Source organism: Macrotis lagotis, chromosome 1 (assembly GCF_037893015.1).
Source record: "Macrotis lagotis isolate mMagLag1 chromosome 1, bilby.v1.9.chrom.fasta, whole genome shotgun sequence".
Classification (NCBI taxonomy): domain Eukaryota; kingdom Metazoa; phylum Chordata; class Mammalia; order Peramelemorphia; family Peramelidae; genus Macrotis; species Macrotis lagotis.
In genome coordinates this window covers 346,430,101-346,454,056 of record NC_133658.1, presented here as the reverse complement: position 1 = coordinate 346,454,056, position 23,956 = coordinate 346,430,101, and the positions used below count along the sequence as shown (strand labels likewise).

Below are 23,956 nucleotides of genomic sequence, written 5' to 3'. Positions count from 1 at the left end.
CTCTTTTAGACTCAATTTCCTCAACTATAAAATAATTTCTAAGATTTTTTCCAGGCGTAAATTTATGATCCTATGATCAATTCTATATTCCATGTTCAATAGTCTGAATTATCTTATAGCTGGCCAGAACTGGGGACATGCAGGACCTCTTTCTTCCAACCCTAACCACCTTATAGCCCATCTGGAGTGCTTAGGGCTCCAGACAAAAAAGAAATCAAGAGGCATGTCTTTTTTCCTCCCATATTTTCTTGCCAGTGTCCCATTTCCTTTTTCTCCTTCTGAGACATTGATCCTTTTCCCATCCCTATCCCTGGCAGAAGGAACCCAGAATCTTCTTTCCATTCTTGTCCTTAGGTCCATCCCCCATGCTCCAATGGTGGTGGGTTACTCCTGAGAGATATTGGTTCTCAGGCCTTGCCCTCTGACCTGTAGCTGCACCTTCAAGACCTATCAATCAACCTTTCCATATACCCTGAAGTTATATTCTACTATAGTTAGTCTTCTGTGGATTCCTCAGTGTCAGGGACCTTCTCCTCCTCCTCCTTCATCTTCATCATCTTCTTCATCTTCATCTTCTTTGTCTTCTTCACCTTCTTTCCTCTTCTTTTTATTCTTTTTCCTTCTTCTTTTCCTTCTTCTTCTTCTTCTTCTTCTTTTCTTCTTCTCCCTTTCTCCTTCTCCTTCTCCTCCTCTTCCTTTTCCTCCTCCTCCTCCTTCTTCTTCATATCCCCCATGTTTAACTACAATGCTTGGTAAAAAAGCACTTAAGTGCTTTTTTTGGGTTTTTTTTTGCAAGGCAATGGGGTTAAGTGACTTGTCCAAGGCCACATGGCTTGGTAATTATTAAGTGTCTGGGGCCACATTTGAACTCAGGTATTCCTGACTCCAGGGCCGGTGCTCTATCCACTGCATCACCTAGTCACCCCTTAAGTGCTTTTAAAAATTAATTAATTCAGTTCCAGCTCTGATTTGCAATATTGTCTATTTAAGGTCTCTCTGAGCTCTAGCATTCTATATTCTATATTTTAGGGACTCTTCCTTCTCTAAATTTATGATCCTATGGTCTATGGTCTCCAGTCTAACTCCAGTCCAGCTCTATTTCTATTTATATCCTAAGGTCCATTGGAGATCAGACAGACTATATGGTAGAATCCCTTCCAGCTGGGCCTTTTATGTTCTATATTCAAATGTTCCTTTTACTCTAAATCTATGTTTCTATGATCATGTGTTTTATGGTGGCATGTTAGACATCTTTACAATTGTTGGACTGAGGTCTCTCATGAGTAGTGAAGTCACTTTTGGGCATTGAGATTTTTGGTCACACTCTTGAGATCATACCAGGTTGGCCTATAGATATATAATTTAGATCAACTGGTTTTATTAGTTGAAAGTTGTGGTCCCTGGTAGAGAATTCATTGGTTTTATTGAAATGAAAAGGAATTTTGAGCTATGATAGTTTCATGCTCCTCTTCCATCTCTGACTCAACAAGTAGTATAGAGGACCAGGATGGACAGTGGATTTTGAGCAAAGAGTGGTCAGGTTCCCCTGCTACTCTGGAGGTCAAGGGAGACACCTGTTCCAGGAATCGTCATACCTGACTTCCTGTGAGTGCTCAAGCTTGCAGGCCTCCTTCCTGAGCCTGGCTAAGGTGGCTCCCCCATCTCTCTGTAGACTCACCAACTGGGCATCACTAAGCACAGTCTCCATCATCTGCTTGTATTTGGTCATGCTCTGAGCTGCCTCCTGTAGAGAAATGGGAAAGTATCAAAGTCAAGTTCAGACAATCCTACTACCCCCAAAAGGGGGTTGTTCTTGTTTTTCAGCCCTGTTTGACTCTTTGAGACTTTATTCGAAGTTTTTTTGGTGAGGATACTGGTATGGTTTGCAATTTCCTTTTCCAGCTCATTTTACAGATGAGGAACTGAAGTAAATGGCATTAAATGACTTGCTCAGGGTCACATAGCAAATAAGTTTCTGAGGTTAGATTTGAACTCATTAATATGAGTCTTCTTGATTCTGATTCCAGGGCTTTATCCATTGCACCATCTAGTTGCCTCTTGGTTAACTCAAGCTGGCAGAAGAGCTGTGTTCAAATAATACAAGGGATTCTTAACCTTCCCAGGGTCAAAATTTGGTGACTCCTGGGGTCTTTTCAAATGTAGTCAAGTTTCTCTAGTTCCACTGGTCTACAGCTCATTCTATAATGTCTTCCTCTTAACATCTGGAAGACTCAGACCAAACCTGCACTCTCTCCTAGGGTTCCCTAGGTGGTCAGGTCCAAAGGGAGGAGACATTAGTTAGATACTTACTCTGAAGATAGGAGAAAGGAGACAAAGGATCGGTCATTGATTTGTTGTATGTCCTTGGGTAAGTCATATCTGATTGCCTCTTTAGGACTCAGTTTCCTCCTCTGTAAAATAAGGGTAGTAATGCCTGCCCTTTGTCCATGTAAATAATTAGGTATTACAGAATCTGATTATGCCATTCTAGCTGGGACTTGCTCTCTGCACCCCTAGTTTAGTTTCCTGTGCTCACCTGTACTCCTTTGGGGGGCTTGCCATTCTCAAACTCTTGGATGGCATCCAGAAGCAGCGAGGAAACTTTGTGGAGTTCGGTGAGAAAGGGATCCACTCTCTGGAAGAAAGAGATCCCAAGCACATAACAGTTAGGGCTCAGTTTGGAGGGAGGAAGGCAGGCATAAAGCTGAGGGTGGAATTATGTTAAAATGTAAGCTTCATGAGGTCAGGAATGTTTTTTTGCCTTTCTTTGTAACCCTAGGGTCTTGGCAGAAAACATCACACATTGTCACAACTAGCTCTTAATAAATCTGTTGATTGGAGAAGGTAGAGTGTAGAATAGCTTGTCTGTAAGCAGATAAAGGTTTCTCCTGAAGTCTCTTGATCATCAGTGAGATTATATGAGCTTTCATGCTGCCTAAAAATGGCTTTAGTGCTAATGTAGAGAGAGCTGTGCTTGGAGAGCCAGGAAATCTGGGTTCTAGGGGCCAACTTTCTAAGTTGCTCAACAACATTCCTGTGCCTTTATTGACCCATAAAATAGATACAATCCCAATTACTGCCCCACTTTTCTTACACATTGTGGTCTGGAGGATAAAAAAGAGATAATGGATATGAAAAATCTTTTGAAAAAAGTTGAAAGCCCTCTGCCAGTGTCTAATTATTCCAATTTCAGTTGTGATAATCTTCTGTATTTCCATAGAGCTGGTATCTCATCAATGGGAGTAACCCTACTCAACCAAGAGATTTCAACCCTTCTAATCCTGTGATTCTCATTCATTTTAATTCCATAAAGATTTATTAAGTGCCACCTATTTGTAAGGCAGTTGGAAGAGAAAGATGGAAAAACAACATAATATTCACCTTCAAGAATTTACAATCTAATAATCAATTCTTCATCATATTCTCCATAAGGGAAATACCCCATATCTTGGCCTCCCAATTTTAGGATGTATTGTGGACACTGATTTAGGTTTTTTTTTCCCTATATGATTCCAATATCTGGATACATTTTTTTTTGTGCTGATTTTGGAGGGTGAGTTATTACTGGTAAATTATAACATTGATTAACTGGATCATAGGATCATAACTTTATTTTTGTTGGTTGAACTCTTGTATTTATTGGGAAAGATTCCACTATATCTCCATTGCATGTGATAGATACAGAGATATTTTATATATATATATATACATATATATGTATATAATTAGATGCACACATATATGTTGTTTAGTTGTTTCAATTTGTGTCCAACTTTTTGTGATCCCATTTGGGGTTTTTGTGGCAAAGATACTGGAGTCATACCCTGTTCCTTCTCTAGCTCATTTTACAGATGAGCAATTGAAGCAAACAGGGTAAAGTATTTCCCCAGGGTCATACAGTTAGCAAGTATCTTAGGTCAGATTTGAACTTAGGAAGATGAGTTTTCCTTACTTCAAGTCCACCATTCTACCTACTCTGCAACTTGCCATATACATACATATATATATATATATTTATACATATATCTACATGTATGTACCCTGTCACCTTTGCTCTGTGTGTGTGTGTGTGTGTGTGTGTGTGTGTGTGTGTTTGTGTGTATGAAATAGATTTAGAGCTGGAAGGGATCTTAGACATCATCTAATTCAACCCCCTCATTTTACACCTGAAGGAACATAGACTCAGAGAGCTTTAGTGATTTGCTGAAGGTAGCAGAGACAGGATTCAAATCTAGGTCAACTGATTCCAGAGCCAGGACCCCTTCTACTACATCTCATTACCTCTCAAATTGTATTATTGCACATTACAATATAACAAGTACTTATCTATGCAATACTCAATGAATAACACCAATCTATGGTACTTCACAGTTTACAAAGAACTTTCCCATTCCTTAACTCACCCGACCCACAAAAACAACACTTTAGGGTCCATAGTGCTGATATGGTTACCCCAGTTTCACAGATAAGAAAACTGTGATCCAGAGAAAGAAGGACACTTACCCAAGACAACTTTGCAGAGTTAGTGGTGGGTCACTAACTGACTCCTAAGCGATTATAGTGTACTTATTATCACACAGAATCACAGCCCCTTCTCTGAGTTGGAAGGGACCTCAGAGGTCATCTAGGCTAAGCTGTACTTGAAGAGGTATGATATAATATCCGTAGAAAGTAGTCTAGTCTTTGTTGGATATACCATGTAGTAGAGTCTTTCTTATAGTAAGCTCTGGGATATTCTGACAAAACAAACTTTCAAAGAGAAAGTCACAGGACTTCTGCAGGGTTGAGTAGACAGTAGAAATCATCTCTTGATTAACTCTGGGAGGCCTTGGTTCTATCCTACTTTGCCTTCTCTTAACTGGCTTCCCTGATACTGTTCAACCAGTAAGAGAGTTCATGTCTCATCTATCTCTATAATACTAAAAACTCTATGAGGGATGGCACTGTGTCTTAATTGTTCGGGTCTTGTGGCTGGCAAGAACAGTAATGTGGTCTATTAGAAACTGTATTTGAGTCTGGGTCTGATTCCAAGTTTTATATCTATTATTTACTGTTTAGGTGACTTTGGGTAGATTGTTTATTGTCTCTGAGTCTCATCTGTCTAATGAGGGAGGGTAAAAGAGATCATTTCTAAAGGTCCTTCCAGTTCTAAATCCTATAATCCTCTAAGAGAGTGGGTTCTAAAAGCTTTTTTTTTGGGGGGGGGTTCTTCGAGGCAATGCTGCTAGGACTGGAGTCCAAATCATATCTCAGATACTTACCAGTTGTGTGTCTCTAGGCAATTCACATATACAAGTGTCTCTCTGGACCTCTGTTCCTTTACGCATAAAATGAGAGGGTTGGACTTGCTGGTATCTAGAGTATATTTTGGCTCTAAATCTGGGTCAGCATCTTTCCCTTAGGAAATAGCTAAATCATTAGATTTCTAAGCAAGGGTACATGTTTCTCTAATGGTCAAGCTGTTCCCCTGGAAAGCACAAAGCAGGATGGAATGATTTCCCCAAAGTGGGCTAGGCCAGCCCTCAGGAGGCCAAGTAGTGGCCTCTTCCTTCTGCTATCTAGGAGAGCAGCCGTGCCCCAAGTTCCTGTTATTATCACACCCCTGAGAGTCCTTGACTACATGACCTTCTTTCCCATGTTTCCTCTTTATACTAGTGCCAAACGGGGATATTCAGTGTTTCTTGAACCCCTCCATTTTCTGCTCCTATGCCTTTGGTCATGCTATTTTTTTCCTCTCTCATATCCCTCCAGCTCTGCCTGATCATTTCCTCTGGCTCTTCCAGACCTCCTGGAAGTCTACCCAGCTAAAAACAATTCCTCCCTTTCTGTTTTCTCACAGTTCTATGTTTTTAACACATCTATTATAACTTCACACCCCACTTATAACATATTCATGGACATATCTTAGGTTCCCTAAACTTCAAACTGACAAAATAATCCTGATAAGGCATAGATATGAAGATGTTATAGCTGCTCAAGAAATCTCTATTGCTCCTAAGGTGAAACACAAAAATCTTACCCTTACCACTTAAACCTTCCTCAATCTTCTTCTTACCCATCTTTCTAGGTATTTCCTGCTACCCCTTAAGGTACTCTAATTTCTTACTGTATTGGATGAATAACCTTCTCCCACCTCTGCTCATTTGCATGGGACAACCTCTGTGTCTAGGATACAGACTCTTTCCCAATACCTGGCTAAATCCTTTTCTTCTTCAAGGTCCAGCCAGGTACCACCTCCTCCATGCAACTGTTCCCTATTCTTCCCCATCCTTCAAATGAAAGTTTCTTTCTCATCACATTTTCCCATGAGCTATTTTTCTGGATTTCTCTTTGGAGCTCTGTGTTGCTGTCACATTCCCCTGTTAGATTGTGCAAGGCAGGGAAATTTTTGTACCCTGACATAGAACCCTTTTCACAGTAGATGCTTGATTAAATATTCAATTGAATTGAAGGCAGAGATCGTATCTTTGTCTTCTGCATGTTTTCTTTTCAATATTCCACATAGAGCCTGAAATAAATAGTGAAAGCAAGCTTCCTAGAGCATTCTTCTCTTTAGGTAGAAGAGATCAGCTCTTTTTAGTAAGAAGACAAAATGGGGGAAAGACTAAAGGTCATGATTGTAAACACCTGGAAGAACTGAACCCACTGACTGTGGCAGTATGGGAAGGAGCCTTCTAGGTCTGGGGTCAGTTGGCTCTGGTCCACATGGCGACTAAGGGCCTTAAGAGATGTCAGCACCTCCACCTGGGTGAAGGAAAAATGAAATGATATATTAGACATGAAGAGCAAACACAAGCATTGAAATACCTTCATAATCTACCTCTCTAGGCTTGGTCTAAACCTGTCTTTCACTTTGAATGAAGTGCTTACTTCTCCAAAACTGCCCTCCTTTCCTCTCCCCACCTCTACAACCCCACTCCCACCCAGTTTTCTTCCTCCCCCTGGGTATTTGATCACTGGATTTAAAGTTGGAGAAGACCTTGAAGTCCTTTTTATCTAACCACTCATTATATAAAAGAGAAAGTGAAGACTTGGGGAGAGTAAGCAAATTCCCAAAATAACTGTTGAATTGAATTAACTGAGATTACACAGCTAGTAACAACAACAATAACACAGGTAGCAAGTATCAGAGCTAGAATTCAAAACCAGGTCCTGTGACAGCAAATCCACTTCTCATTCCCTTGTACCACACTGCCTCAGTCATAGTCTTTTAAAAAACATCTAGATCCAGAACTATTCAACAAATGACTCTAGTTTCCTGGAACCATAGATTTATAGAATCTCAGGTTTGGAAGGGATTCTCTGAAATCTGGTTCAATCTCTAGCATGAATTGTGTCCATAGCATACATCCCCATCAAACTGACATATGATTTTGCTAAAAACCTCATGTTTGTTGATTGACTGACTGATGGGAAAATGCATTACTTTCTATTGACTGATTCCATTTGGGGATGACTCTTTTTTGTTTTATATCCTTTCCATTTACTAGTTACAAAGAAATACATTTACAAACTGGTGTGTTTATTTGAAGAGAGGATGGCAGTCTTCAAAAAGTGACAAGGCAAGGGTTCCAAATCTTTTCTTTTAGGACTATTCCACAGCTATGATGCTTTATAGAAGGGGTTCTAGATCTTTTATATGTCATAAACCCCTTGGGCAAAATAAGGCATTTAGTGCATATAATATTTAGTATGACAAAAGAAACCAGTTACATAAAATACAGGTTTCAAAATATATTTAAAAAAAATTCATGGATGCTGGGTTAAGAATCCCTGCTTTATAAGGAATGTAGAAAAGGGTGGCTGACCAACCATTGATGGGAGATGTGTTAACACTGAATGAGGTCCAACTCATAGCTTTCCTAGGAGTGCTATAATGATAATGATAATAATAATAATAATAATAATAATAATAATAATAATAATTAACTTTATATGGTGATTACTATGTGCCAGGCATTTTATAGTTATTTACTTTGGTAGTAAAAAGGACACTGCATTTGAGAGGCAGCATAATATAGTATAAGAAGACTGACTCTGAAGTCAGAGGAACTGGGTTCAGCTCCTGATTCTGATGCTTATTATCTTTGGGACCCCTGCCAAGTCACTTCAGTACTGTGGGCCTCAATTTCCTTGCTGTAAAATGAGGAGTTAGATGCTATGGTCTCCAAATCTCTTCTTGCTCTTAATCTATGAATTCTAAAGTCAGAAAACCCAACTGTGATACTTTTTTTGCTATATAATCTCTATCTTATCTATCCATCTCTATTTCCATCTCTATATAGCTCTTTATACACACATATATATGTGTACACACACACACATATATATATATAATTTGTATTCATTCATTAATTATTTATTATTTTTTATTTATTCTAGTCTCCAAAATCACTTTGTTTCAACATTTTGTGTTCTATATTGTAAAATCCAGTTTAGCTCTGACATTTTATGTTCTAAGGGATCTTTCAGCTTTGACATCTGAAAAGAACAGAATTTCTTCTCTAAATCTGTGAGAAAAACCATGGACCTGGACATGTGAGGGTTAGGATGGAGGTTGAGGGTTGGGGTATAATAAAGCAGTGACTCTCACAAGTGAGGGTCTAGCAGATACAACCAGCCCATGGTCTCTTTGTAATCAGTCTGCCTGTTATGGGTTGCCATCCTCTGCTATCATCTTGCTATAGAAAAGGGACACCTACTAAGACATAGCTGATGAAAAGGAGCTTTTGTTCCTGGGGACTAAGAGAGGAATGCTGCAGGCTTGTAGGAAAAATAAATCCATGGACTGTTTTGATCTGAGGTGGGAGCCTAGAACAATTGCAAATAGAGGCCAGGAAGGGAGTTGTTTCTGTGTTTTAATGTGCCTGTCCCCTAAGTAACAATTTGCCTGCTGCGGCACGTTTACTAACCCCTGAGAAAGATAGCAACATTTTAAATCATTTTCCTGAGCAGAGTAGAAACGTGAGCGTGTGCACTCATTACAGTGGTATATGGTGGTAATTAGAGGGAGCCACATTATAAGAACACTATGCATACACAGCCCGGCTCTGAGTGGCTGCCATAACATACCAGGGGAATGAAATAAATACAAGGGACTTGTTCTTTTGGAAACATTGAGTTACCCCGGCGGCTGCAGTACATTAACTGACGCCTTGAGAAACAAAAGCACAACCGTAAAGGCAGCTTTGAGGCTGAGAGGACCATCCTTGTCCAGGACCATAGATTCAGAGTTGGGAGAGATCGCAGCCTCCCTCTAGCCCCAACCCCTCATTTTACAGATGAGGAACTGAGTCTGACAATGATTAAGAGATTTAATCAATTTTATACAGATAATAAGTAGCAGAGCTGGGATTTGAACCTGGATTCCCTGACTCCTTCATTTCAGGAAGAACTGGGTTCATTGCCACATCTTCCCTTCCATATTCTGATACTATCAATATAGAGATCCTATTTTATTCATTTCCGAGTCTCTCATTTTGATATAGCACACATGCTGATCTTGCTCTGAATAGGAACTCAGGAAACGTTTGCTTAATAATCAACATTTTGAAAACTCTCACATGTAATTTTCACAACAGCGCTGCAAAATACATATTATTATACCCATTTTCTAAATAAGAAAACTGAGGTTGAGAGGATAAGTGACTTGATATGTCTGTGGTAGGTTTTAAATCCAGATTTTTCTCAAAGTCCAGCATTCCATACACTGTATTTCATAGAATGAATGTATGAGAAAGAATCCCCTAATTTGTAGCTGTTATCTTGGAGGAATGGGGTCAGGGTGAGGACAATGGGATTGGACTGCAATTACTTCATTAAAATAAGGGAGTTGTTCTAGATGGTCTCTGGGGTCCATTCTGCTTTCATTTCTATGATTCTGTGATCATAATAGCTGGATGTTATTGTTGTTGAGTTGTGTAATCATGCATGACCCTTTGTGATCCCATGGACCAACTGTTCATCTTGACAAAGATACTGGACTGGTTTACCATTTCCTTTTCTAGAGTAGTGGTATCAGTAACCAAACAAGGAAAATGAGAAGAGTTCTACTGTCCTCTGCTGGCCAAACTGGAGCATTACGTTCAGTTTGGGGAGTTAGGTTACAAGAGAGCCATTGACAGAATGGAGGTGAATGAAGAGAGGAGGGTGATGAGCATGGTCAGTGGCCCAGAGGCCAAGTCATGTCAGGACCAGTCAAAAGAGCCAAGGTTGTTTAGACTGGAGGTGAAAAGACTCAGAGGTGCTGATCGTGGACTTTAAGTAGTTGAAGGGCAACTATAGAGAAGCTGGAGGACAGAGATGGAGGAGCATTTGGCATCAATAGAACTAGGTTTTTGCACAATGGAAGACATCACTTCCTAACAATTAAAACAGTGCAAAAGTATTGGGGAAGTAGTGTACTCCCCAATTGCCCAAGGATGTCTAAGTAGAGGAAGATGATCTCTTGTCAAGGATGCAGTAGAAGGGATCTTGTACCCAGTTTGATTATAGATTAGATTAGATGAATAATGATAACTTTGAATTGTGTGAAGTCAAGTAGGTCAGTTCAGTGATGAAGTGGGTTAGGCATGCAACATGCAACATCCAACATGAGAAGGTCAAATGGTCAGGGAAAGCAGAACTGAGGGATGGGTACTAGAGTTAGTGCAATCCTGGGTAGGGGCTGTTGGTGCTCTGCCTAAGTCTGAAAGGTCCTCAGCCTGGACATCATTGTAGCCCTAGAATCCACACCTCATAAGTGCTCTCTGTTCCTGGGGTGCCTTCCTTTGTTTGGAGACTAGAAGGAGCTTCTAGAACCTCCATTTAAGGAGGGTATCCAGGGCAGCCATATCTTCATTTCCCACCATCATCATCTAGACTCCATTGTGCTTGTGGTTGGGTACCTTCTTCATTCTTTTGCCACCCCTCTTCATCTTCCCTTTATGTACTGTTGTCTCCATTAGAATGTAAGCTCCTTGAGGGCAGGGAATGTCTTTTGTTTCTTTTTACATTCCCAGGGTTTAGCAAGTTAGGCACTTCAGAAATATTTACTTATTGATTGATTAACAGTCTGTCTTACAGGGTCATATAGAAATCTTTTTGTAAGGCCTTTAGTTGCCACAGTAATGTGAAGTATACCAATCATTCTGGCACTTAACCATTCATCATATTATGTTTTCATCTATTTATCTTGTGTGCACTATTTTTGTCTGATCAGTTCAACTGTGACCTCTCTCAGGGTGATGACCATATCTTCTGTATTCTCACCTTCCTCCCTCTTCTTGCCTTTACCACTCCAGTATAATTGAACCCAGGGTTGAGCACACAGGTGTTACTTAATAAACACATTTCTTGAAATATGTTTCATTTCACCTTTTTAAAGTGAAGGATAACTATTCTTGGATTTCTTACCCCTATCTTTACCCAAATCCTGTTTCACTCCCTACTGCTTTTCTCCTCAGTTTCTATAGAGTGACTGAACTGGACAAGTTTGGAGAAGGGCAGAGAGAATATAGAAAGGGGGAAATAGATTGATTTCAATTCCTCCTTTTTATCCCCTAAACCCTACCATCACATTTTCTTGCTTGTTACTAGGTATCTTATTTTAGGGACTGGGAAATGAAGGCCAGGTGGGGAATGTCAATTTGACTAGACTTCTCTCTGACATAGACTCTGAGTCCCAACCATGCAGCAGCACAGAATGTAACCACAGATTCACATGCAGACTTATATTCTACAGACATTCAGGGAAACACAGACAAACTGGATGTTTTTCCGCTAGCCTCTCTCTCTGCAACCAGAGTGATACAGAATAAACAGAAGGGACTGTGCCTGACTGTTTATTCCTACACTCTTCCTCACTGTGACTATAAGCAAGGAGCAGTGACCTCACCAAAATGCCTTTTCTTCTCTGGACCAAGGAGAGAGAGAGCCTGTGTTCCAACCCTCTTTTCTTCCCAATTCCCCCTTCACTTACTTTGAACAATTTTTATGCTTCTTCTTCTTACCTGGATGCCTGGTACCTTCTCCAGCTGGGTAGCAGCTTCCTTCTCCCCAAGAAGTAGCAAACTATGAATGGAGGCTGGGACCAGAGCCTAAAGGAGACAGAGTTTCAGATTCAACCTTTTCACTTTTCCCACCTTGGCTTACACATGCTCTTTCATAGATGCTTTTGCTGGGTCACAGGGGAAAAAAGGCACCCCAGAGACTGAGGACATTGCGAAATGGACTGATATTTGTCCCCCATGTTCTAAGAACCAAAAAATATTCATTACATCATTAAGTTGAGCTAGAAAAGGACATGCATATGTTGCTCTATTGAGATTTCAAGGCAATCCAATCTAGATCAGCATTTCCCAAGCCTTTGTACATCTGGACAACTGATGGGGAATTCTTTGTTTTCTTCCTCGGTCATCTCCAATTCAGTCTTATCCATACCTATATTTCACACTTGGTAAGGTAAAAGTCAGATGGTGTTTTGGGCATTTTTTTTAGTTTTTTTGCAAGGCAAATGGAGTTAAGTGGCTTGCCCAAGGCCACACAGCTAGGCAATTATTAAGTGTCTGAATTCAGATTTGAACTCAGGTCCTCCTGACTTCAGGGCCGGTGTTCTATCCACTGTGCCACCCAGCTGCCCTGTTGAGTCATTCTTCAATTATGTTTGACTCTTCATTAGCTCATTTGGGGTTTTCTTGGCAAAAATATTAGAATGGTGTGTCATTTCTTTCTCCAGCTCATTTTATGCATGAGGTAACTGAGGCTAAAGATTAGATTAAGTGACTTGTCACATTTTGCCCCTAAGAGTCAAAGGCTGGATTTGAATTCATTAAAAGGAGTCTCCCTAACTCCGGACCTAGACATTATTTAGCTATTTCATTTATCTATCTGTCTGTCTATCTATCTATCTATCTATCTATCTATCTATCTATCTATCTATCTATCTATTCATTCATTCATTTGTTTATTTATTTATTTATTTGTTTATTTATTTATACTAGTTCTGACTTTTCTCTTGAAATATCATCTGGAATACTGTTTGTACTCAGACCTGGGCATCATTTGGGAAAGACATGGAAAAATTGGATAAAGTTTAGGATATTGAGAAGCCCTTAAGTCTATACCATTTTAGGAGTTTTTGAAGGCTCTGGGGACATTTAGCTTGGACAAGATAAGAATCCATGGGGACACAATAACTTTGTTCAAGTATATAAAGGGCTGGCATATGGACTTGTTCTGTTTGTTTCAAGGTCAGAATTAGGAGCAATAATAGACATTTCAAAGAGTTAAGTTTAGACTTGAGGTCAGGAAAACTTTCTAACAAACTGAGCTTCCAAAAGCAAAATGAATTCTCCTTGTTTGGAGGTCTCTAAGCAGAATCAAGGAGACCACTGGTTAAGTAGGCCATTGTGGAGTTCCTTTTGGATACGGTTGCCTCTATAACTTTCAGATTCTGTGGCTCTTATCTAGGACTAGGGACAAATTGTGCCTGCTGTTTGAGAACCAGAGAGGCTGGGGAAGAGACTCAGCAGCAGCAGATTGGCCATCAGATGGTGATTTCTTTGGCCATATTGACCATGATAGAGATAAAATAAAAAGTAGCCTGCAGAGCTATGCAGCCTCCTTTCACTTCTGTGGCTCTAGTGACCAAATGGCCAAAAAGGAGGGGACACTCAGTGTAAGAATATGGCCAGACCATCATCTACACAGTGATGAGACAATAGTATTAACTAGCATTACTATAACACTTGAAGATTTGCAAAGCACTTTGCAAATATGCTTTTATTTTATCCTCACAACAACCCTGAGAGGTATTATCTCCATTTTACAGTGAGGGAACTGAGACTGAGAAGAAGTGGAGTGACTGTCCCAGAGTTACATAGCTAGGAAGTGTCTGAGGTTGCATTTGAACTCAGGGCTTCCTGACTACAGACTTGGTTTTTCATTCACAGAGTCACCTAGCTGATAGAGATCCTATCTTATAAAATATTGAAGTACTTAATTTTATAATGCAACAAAAGCAATTTCTTTTCACTATGGGAACTGAATGCAGAACCATGTGGCAGGGAACATGAATATATAAATTCTAGTTTTGGATTTTTCTTTGAACTTGGGTAAGTTCCTTCTCTCTGAGCCTCAGTTTCCTCCTCTTTTAAAATGAGGGGGTAGGACTGACTAGTCCAAGATTCCTCAGTTCTTTGATTCTATGTTTATGTCTAGAGGGTGCTTCATATAGATTTGCTGATTGATGGAGAGAGAGCAGGAAAGGTTGTCAGAGAAGGGGCAAGATGGCAGTTGGGGGTATACGAGTATTGGTTAAGTGTTGCCCTCCTGATTGTCTCATAGAGGATCTTAGAGATGGAAGGGACCACAGCAAGCATCTTGTCCAATCCCTGCCTTAAGCATGAATCCCTTCTGCAACATTCCTGATAAGTTGCCCTCTATTGAATTGGAAGATAACCTAACAATGCCTATTCCACTTTTGATCAGCTTTGATTAGGAAATTTTTTTTTCCTATCAGCTAAAAATCTGTCTCCTGATAACTTTGTTCCTTTGCACCTAGTTCTATCTTCTGATATCATGCAGAACAAGTCTATTCCCTCTTTTTCATTACAATCCTCCAAATACTTGAAGACAACAATCATGATGCCTTTAAATTTTCTCTTACTGAGATCTAAAAATATTCACATCCTTTAAGTTTTCCTCAATTTGACATAAATTTGAGGTAAAGTACATTGGATCTATACATTTCCCCAATCTGTACACCATGCCTTTCTTAAATGTATTGTAAAGAGCCAATTAACTTTCTGGTTGCTCTATCACATTGTTGACTCACATTCATCTTGCAGTCCACCCCCAGATCTTTTTCATAACTATTGTCTGTCTTCTCATTACTGTACTTTCAGTTGATTTTTTGAATCCATGTATAGGATTGTATATTTATCCCAATCAAGTTTCATATTATTAAGTGAAGCTTAGTATTCAATCCACTTACCTGGGTTGTTCTCAGGGCATTGACCAGGCTAGGAGTTGGAGGCTGTTTTCTGGCATCAATCACAACAGTCAGTCCTGTGGTCTTGGTTTCTTGTCTGAGTTAGAAATCAAATTGTAAATCACATTTACATAACATGGGGAGGGGGCAGGGAGAGAAAAACAGATGAGTATAGTGAGAGAGACACTCTCATCAAAAGGAAGAAATGTCTCTTCATTACTTCTTCCTCTTAATTACCTCTGCTGGTGGATGAAGGAGGTAAAATTTCTGGATCCTGTTCCACATAGGATGGGATGGTTCTAGAGATCAATGATTCATTGACCTGGTGTTATAGGGGGATGAAGGTCTGATGAAATATTTTGGATCCCCAAATAAAACTATCAAAATTCCTTCCTTCCTTCCTTCCTTCCTTCCTTCCTTCCTTCCTTCCTTCCTTCCTTCCTTCCTTCCTTCCTTCCTTCCTTCCTTCTTTCCTTCCTTCCACAGTGTGGTATAGTGAAAAATACAGTAGACTGAGAGGTAACAGATGAGGGTTCTGGTCTTTATTTGATCATTCACTGACTATATGCCCTTGGATAAACCCCTCTTCTCTCTGGACTCTAGTTTCCTTCTTTAAAAAAAATGAAACTTGGATTATATAAGAGAATGTCTATAATTCCTTCTAGCTCTAACATTTCATGTTCTATTGTCTAAGGTAGGAGTTCTTAACTTGAGTTCTGTGAACTTAAAAAAATAACTCAGCAACTTCATTTCAATGTAATTCATTTCCTTCGCAATCCTATGTATTCTATTTTATGCATTTAAAAAATTGTTCTGAGAAGAGATCAGTAAATTTCACCAGATTGCCAAAGGGTCCATGATAAGGTTAAGAACCCTTTTTCTGAGGTCTTTTTTAGCCTTGGTATATTACAAGTTATTTTTTTCTCATAAATATATTTTATCTGGAATTTTATTTTCCCCAAATTACATGTAAAAACAATTTTTAACAGATTTTAAAACTTTGATTTCCAAATTCTTTCTCTTCCTCACATCATCACCTCACCCCTTTTCCCCAAATGAGAAAGCAATTTGATATAAGCTATAAATATGTAGTCATGCAATACATTTCCATAATAGTCTACATGTTATTTTCTATGTTCTATATTCTATATCCTAAGATCTATTCTGGCTATGACATTCTATATTTTATATTCTAAGATCTCTTTCAGTTTTGACACTGTAATTCACTCATTTTGCAAATGACTACCTGACCTAATCAATAGGCTGCTTGAGGAGGAAATACTCCTTTTACATTCCTGAAATGTGCCTTTTGGGCACCTACCAGTTAGGTAGAGGCAATAGCAGTAGTAAGGACCCTGGGTACTTCTACCCAGTGACCTGATCTTCTCTATCTGATCCTAGAAGGTTCTGGGGAGACATTCCCATCTTTTTTTAGATCTTCCATGAGGTCTTTAGGCTGATGGGTAGGCAATCAACAGCTGTTGCTTTTGGAGCTGTGCATTGCCTAGTTTTGCCTTTGGAGAAGGGTCTGTGAAGTAATTGGTTACTCCCTTTTCTTGGAAGGAAACTTGTCCTTAATTGTCTGGATATGTGACTCAAGTTCTCTAAAATCACTTCTAATGAGACCCAAAAAGAAAACTAGACCAGTTCACACCATAGTAAATAGAACCAGATGCCAAGGAATACTTCATTGAAGAGAAAAATCTCATTACTGCATTTTACGCAGAAATATGAGTACACACAAGCACACACATTTACCCAGAAACATGTGCACATGCACACACATGCACACATACACCCAAAGCTAAATCTTCAGAAACATGCACATAAGAACATACTTGTGCTCATTGACATACAGATCTCAACAGATAGTTAACAAGTCTGCACAGGCTTGCATGTACAATTGAATCCAATTTAATTCAGTACTCACTAATTCGGTCACTGGGAGAGCCAGAGGCAGATACAATAGACACTTTACTTTCGAAAAGTTTATATTCAGAGACACAAACATAGTAAGCAAGTTGCACATATATACCCACAGACACACACACACTGACCTATACCTGCAGAGACGTACAGACAAACACAAAAGCAAGCAGTTACTGGTAGGCACCCATACATATACACACATACACCGACATATGGTATACAGGTACATGTGGTCTTGGGGTGTAGGGTGAGTTTGATGGAGACTAGTACCTTGGTGTGAGGGCTGCCAAGCCCTCTTCAGGTCTGATTTCTACCTTCAATGTCCACCTGAGTCACCTAAATTTCATCTGTGGCTCAAGAATCTGTAGCGTGCATGGTGACCACATCCTGGTAAATCATTTCAACGGGCCAGCTAAACCAGGTTGAAGGTAACTGAGGGAGTTTCAAGCTCTTTGGTGAGTAGTGGGGTTGTCTACCCTAAGCATGTGAAGTCTTCCACAGGTGGAATGGATGGAAGAGATCAATCCATTTCAATGAAGTCAACTGAAGCAGGTGCTGTGGAGTGCTTAGAACTTGGTTAGATATTGAAGATGTCAAGGTTATCCACTGCATCTAGAGTCATCACCAGTTGTCTTGAATCTGTCTTGCTATGCCGGATCATGGTGACTTTGGAAGAAAGAGTGAAGTGGGGCTAGAAAAAGGTGCCCTAAAAATTGTCTGCTTATCCAACCCAGGCATCTGGGATCCCACAGTGTGGTTGAGACACAAAAATCTACAAAAACTTCTTCAAAAAAAGATTCCACTAACCTTCGCTGTATGGAAAGTGCACACACTCATATACAACACAAGATCCAATAGACCTGAAAGCCAAACAGCCCTTGTTTCAAGAAAACTCAGCAGGTATGGTATCCAAATAGAAGCCCTGAGTGAAACAAGGCTGGCAAATTAAGGCCAGCTTTCTGAAGTTGGAGTTCGATACATGTTTTTTCTGGAATGGCTACAGCGAAAGGGAACACTGTGAAGTTGGGGTAGGTTTTGAAATCAAAACTAATCTAGTCAGTGTTCTTGAATGCCTAGCAAAAGGAGTGAAAGACAGGCTCATGACAATGAGATTGCCATTTCCAGGAAAATGCCATCCTTCCATCATCAGTGTTTATGCTTCCACTATGACAAACACAGATAAAGTTAAAGAAAAAATTTATGAAGACCCGGAGACTCTTATCATCCATGTAACAAAAGAGGCCAAGCTTATAATTCCGGGTAACTTTAATGCTAGAGTAGGCTCAGATTACCAGACTTGTGGCAGGGAGTCCTTGGGAGGAATGGAGTTGGAAAGAACAATAGCAATGGTCATTTTTTACTGAAGACTTGTGCATCTCATGACCTTCTCATCACAAACACTGTCTTCTGTTTACCTAAACACAATAAAACTTCCTGGATGCACCCCCATAGAAAACATTGGCATCTATTAGACTATGTGATTGTAAGGAGAAGAGATAAACAGGATGTGAGAGTGACAGGCAGTATGTGTTGCTGAGTGCTGGACTGATCATAGACTCATCCTTTCTAAGCTAAATATTCACATCCAACCAAAGCAGCAGCCTCAAGGCAAAATGAATACTAGAAGAATTAATGTCAAGAAATTAGAGTGTCTCTTTGGGCAGAAACAATTTGTTGCTAACTTGGAGTGAAAACACAGTTGGCAACAGTAGATCAGAGAAAGAATGGGCAGCTTTCTGAGGTCTGGTATATAGCACTGCATTTACTCATCTGGGTCAGAACACTTACAAACACCAAAATTGGTTTGATGACAATGATGGGGAAATACAGAAGCTACTAAATGAAAAATGAGAACTCTACAGGGTTTACCAGCAGGATAGTTCATCCATTTCTAAGAAGGCAGCATTTAATTCCAGAAAAAGTAAAGTACAAGCAAAACTTAGAAATGCATGACTCTTGGCTCAGTGAGTAGGCAGATGAAATTTAATTTTATGCAGAAAGTAACAAACCAAAATGATTTTATGATGCTCTAAAGGCTGTTTATGGACCAAAGACATATGGTGCATCTCAGCTACTCAGTATTGATGGATCAACATTGGTTAATGATAGGGACATTATCCTAGAGAGATGGGATGAACATTCCATAGTGTTCTTAACAGACCATCATCAATCAATGCAGAAGCCATTTACCATTTACTTCAAATGGAAGTCAATCAATCCCTAGGTGAAGTTCCAACTGAAGAAGAGGTTTTGAATGTCATAAAACTCCTTTCCAGTAGCAAAGCACCTGGTGCTGATTCTATTCCAACTGCGATCTACAAGATAGGGGGGTCCATTGCTCATCCAAAAATTGACTGAAATTTTCCAGGTTATATGGCATGAAGAGGTTATTCCCCAGGAATTCAAGGATGCCTCCATTGTTCATCTAAAGGGATAGGGAATAGATTGTCCTGTGACAAACACAGGAGTATCTTTCTTTTAGACATTGTTGGTAAGATTCTTGCCAGAGTCCTTCTCAATTGATTGATCCTTCACCTGGAAGATGATCACCTCCCTGAGAGTCAGTGTGGTTTCAGAAAGGGTAGAGGAACAGTTGATATGGTGTTTGCTGCCTGACAACTCCAGGAAAAATGCCAGGAACAGAACAGAGGTCTGTAAACAACATTTATAGATCTAACCAAGGCCTTTGACACCATCATTCATGAGGGTTTATATAAAATTATGTCAAAATTTGGTTGCCTGGAGAAGTTTATCAGCATTGTACAAAAATTTCATGATAGCATGAAAGCCTGGGTTCTGGATAGTGGAATGATGCTCTCAAGATTTCCCAGTCATCAATGGAGTAAAACAAGGATGTGTCCTTGTTCCCATGCTTTTTAGCATGATGTTTTCAGCCATGTTGTCAAATGCCTTCACTGAGGATGAATATGGCCTCAAGGTCAGCTACTGCACTGATGGCAAATTCTTCAACTTGAAAAGACTACAAGCCAAGACCAAAGTGGAGGGAATGTTGGTGCATGATCTTCTGTTTGTAGATGATTATGTACCCATTGCAGCCTCTGGACCTGAGATGCAACAAAATGTGGATTGATTCTCTGCTGCTTGTGCTAATTTTGGTCTAACAATTAACACCAAGAAAACACAGGTGCTCCATCAGCCAGCATCACCATCCATATGTTTTGAATTTTGAGTACTGTGGACAAGTTCACTTATCTTGGCAGTATCCTTTCCAAGGAGGCACACACCAACAATGAGGTTGAACTTCACATTGCCAGAACTAGTTTAGAATTTGGGAGGCTCCAAAAGAAGTATGTGAGAGAAGAATTATTAGACTGACTACCAAACTGAAGGTCTACAGAGCAGTTGTGCTGACCTCATTGCTATATGCCTTGTGAAACCTGGACAGTCTACCAGTGCCATGTCAGAAAACTGAATCATTTCCATTTAAATTGTCTTAGGAAAATTCTGAAGATCCCCTGACAGAAGATACCAGACACTGAGGTGCTTTTTTTTAGCTAAACTGCCCAGCTTTCCAACATCACTGCAGAAGACTACAACTATGATGGGCTGAACACGTTAGAATGTCAGATGTACTCTTGCAAAAAAACCCTATTTTATGGAGAACTCACACAGGGCAAAAGCACTCACAAAGGGGTCAGAAGAAGTGACACCAAGACACCCTGAAGGTCACATTGAAGAACTTTGGAATTGATTGTACAACATGGGAGCAACTGGCACAGGACTGCCCAGCATGGCATGCCCTCATCAGCAAGAGTGCTGTGTTCTATGAGGAAGGCAAAATTGAAGTAGATCAAAGGAAACAAGACATTTGTAAGTTTAGATTACCATGGACTATTTGTGCTCAATCTATGCTAGAGGATTCCGAGATCAATTAGCCACTGTTGGACACTCATAGTGATGTCAGTTTGGTCTTCTTTGACAACAAAGGACAAGAACCAATCAACATGTGACCTAGACAAAGTATTTCTGTTTGCAAAGTTCTCAAACTTTTCAAGCATTTGGGGATCAAATGCTGATCTCGAGCAGCCCTGGGGAAGGGTGGAAGCAAATATCCATCCTTGAGAGGGGAGCTGCTTCTGCTCCATCCTAGCCTGAACCCCTTTCTGGTGGCTAGAGCCTGCTTTCCTGTGTCTGTATCACCAGCTGGAGAAGCTGGGACAAGATTTGCCTGTGTCTTTAATAAATCATAGATTACAAGAGCTAAAAGACTGGATAGTCCAATCTCCTTATTTTACAAAGGAGGAAACTGAGGGCAACAGAAGGAAGTGACTAGCCTAAGTTTCCTCAGTGACTTGACATCAAAAACAAGACTGAAGAATCAGCCTTCCTACTTCTAGCTGAAGGATCTTATACCACATCCCCTTCATTCCTAGGTTCTTTTCTTGGAGTGAGGGTTCACTCTGAGGAGTTCTTACAATTCTGTTAATGTCTATCTAATATGTGAGAGGCACTGTAAAGATTCTTTCCCAGAAACCCCTTTCCTACCAGCCTGCCCTGCTTAAAATTCATCATGAGAATCACTTTGTTGGATTAAGGAATAGAAAGATCCAGTTAATAAGGAAAGATGCCACCTCGATAGGGCATCTATACACATGTACAAGCAAGCACACAAGCTGACAGATTCAGGTTGGGGATGATATAGCAATGGGGACCTGGGGACACATTGATGTCCATTCTGGCCTGTGGGAAGGACTGGGCCCAGTCAAATAGCCAGAATACTAAGGGGAGCATTTACCCCGTGGGTTGGGGTGGCTGGGGATGTGAATCTTCAGTTTTGCAGACAAGAGTTGGGGAGTGGGGCAGAAAGGGCCTCTGTCCTAGTTACTCATGTTTATGTCCCCAACCCACCACAGAACAGCTCCAGACAGGTGAAATCTCCTTTCTTTACAAAGTTGGATGAAATAATTTCAAACTCCAGAAGATGGCAGCAGTCTCTTTCTGGACAAGGTCCAGACTAGCCCTGAGATTATACCACGTCCCCTTCCTTTTGCTAAAGGCTCCCTGCTCCAAATAGCTGATTGCAGAAGCAAAGCTTATTGGCCTGGAGTGTTTCCGTGTCCTCTTGGAATCTGCCAGTTCCTGGCAGGAGTCTCTGAGCAAAAAATCCTAACCAGAGGCAATAGACCTTGTGACTGAAACCTGGGATAACATGGATCACTCCAATTCATTATGTGACCTTGGACAAGATATTTTTCCTCTTGGGGTCTCAGTTTCCCTTTCTGTCAAGTTAGGACATTAGATAAAATTACTTCTAAGTTCTCTTTCATTGTTGACATTTTATGTTCTAAATTCTAAAGTCTCTTATTTTATTCCCCCTTTTGCCCTCCCCCCAAAGTAACTTTTGCCAGGAAGCCATTGATGACATCAAGGACAAACTCCTCTCCTTGGCTTTTGAAGACCTCTCCAAATAGTCCCATCCTTTCTACAGTTATGCTCATTAACTCTTCTATTTTGTATAGATATGATGGGCATTATGGGCATATATGATCTCATTTGTTGTTCATATATCTGTAGCTTTCAGGACTGGAGGTCTCGTTGTGATGTACCCTGGTCAGACCAAAGCTGAAGTGCTGTGTACAAACCTGAGGCTGCCTCTGGGGAAGGACATTCATTGTAAGATGAAGAGAACTAAAAAGAGAGTCTTAGGTACATGTCATTAAAGTATTCATTAAAGGAATCTGAGCTGATAGGTCTGGGGGGAGTGGAGTGGAGAAGTGTGTGATCTTAATGTAGACTTGGGAAGGTTCAGAACACTAAAATCCTGTACAAGAAAACATGGCTTCCAGAAGACAGTAAAGAAAGGGAGCATCATTGAGGGAATGTATTTGAAATATGAAGAGGTGCCAGAGAAGATGATGGAAAAAGTCTAGTCCATTGGGACCCTGGTGGACTTGAGTGGATCCCATTAGGACCCTTTAGGCAATGGGGTATCCTCACCAATGAATCAAGACCTGGGGAGTTTTCCTAGGAGGGCTCAGTTTTGGGGGAAAGGAAGCAAGGAGTCTGGAACTAGGGATTAGTACTATCATGAGAGTAGGGGGAAGGAAGATTTCTGGGGAATTTCTGGTCATTAGGAAAAGGGACTTTGAACCATCAATGCTGATCTTACTCGAACAGAGTGTCTAAAGGGTTTTGAGATTCCTTGGGATTTCTTCATTTAGTGGGATAAGGAAACGACTATGGAGATTTGGGGGGGGGAGACAACTATTTTCAAATATTTGAGAATATTTGTCATGTGGAAAGGGATATAGATTTGTATTTTTGGTCCCAGATAGACAGCGGATGGAAATTGCAAAGAGGCAAATTTACTTTCGATACAAAAGAAATCTCTGTTACATCCCCAAAATAGAGGGGCCACAGGAGGCCCTTTATTATTTCAACCAAAAGCTTGTTGACATCCTAGCTATGAGGTAAGAGTAGATTTTTCCTCAGCTAGGGCTTGGTCTCTGAGGCCTCTTCAAACTCTGAGATTCTGTGGTTCCATGATATGAGTCTGATTTTCCCCATTTTACAGATAGGGAAAACTGAGACTCAGAAAAGGGAAATGATTTTCAGAGATCTTGATTTTAGTTCTGTATGATGTCCCCTCTCTTTCTTTCTCTGTTTCTGCCTCTGCCCCTGTCTGTCTCTGTCTCTGTCTCTCTGTCTCTGTCTCTCTCTGTCTCTGTCTCTCTGTCTCTTTGTCTCTCTCTCTCTGTCTCTCTCTCTTTTTGTCTCTCTCTCTCTCTCTCTCGTGTCTTTGTGCCTCTGTGTCTCTGTCACTCTGTCTCTGTCTGTCTCTCTCTCTGTCTCTTCTCTCTCTCTCTCTGTCTCTCTCTCTCTGTCTCTGTCTCTCTCTCTCTCCTTTATAAACCCAGGGCTGCTTCTATTCCTGAGCTTTCCTGCCTCCATATCTTTGCTCATGCTCTTCCTTCAACCTGGAATGCCTTTCCTCTCCTCTCTAGTTAAGGTCTATTTTCCTTCAGGACCCAAATCAGGCATCATCACCTCTAGGAAGCCTTCCTGGAATTCTAAGGGATCTCTTGCTGTTTACTT

General features: G+C 40.3%; 1 protein-coding gene across 2 annotated transcripts in view; it reads right to left on the bottom strand.

The window, feature by feature from the left end:
* KIAA1755 (KIAA1755 ortholog) overlaps nt 1-23,956 on the bottom strand; it is an 81,518-nt gene that overhangs the window by 18,962 nt on the left and 38,600 nt on the right. For both annotated transcript variants that reach the window (XM_074211906.1, XM_074211907.1), the window contains exons 6-10: nt 14,975-15,068; nt 11,991-12,077; nt 6,628-6,744; nt 2,537-2,635; nt 1,596-1,744 (exon numbers count right to left, since the gene is read on the bottom strand). In XM_074211906.1, coding sequence (XP_074068007.1) covers nt 1,596-1,744; nt 2,537-2,635; nt 6,628-6,744; nt 11,991-12,077; nt 14,975-15,068 — 546 coding nt within the window. The remainder of the gene's footprint in view (nt 1-1,595; nt 1,745-2,536; nt 2,636-6,627; nt 6,745-11,990; nt 12,078-14,974; nt 15,069-23,956) is intronic.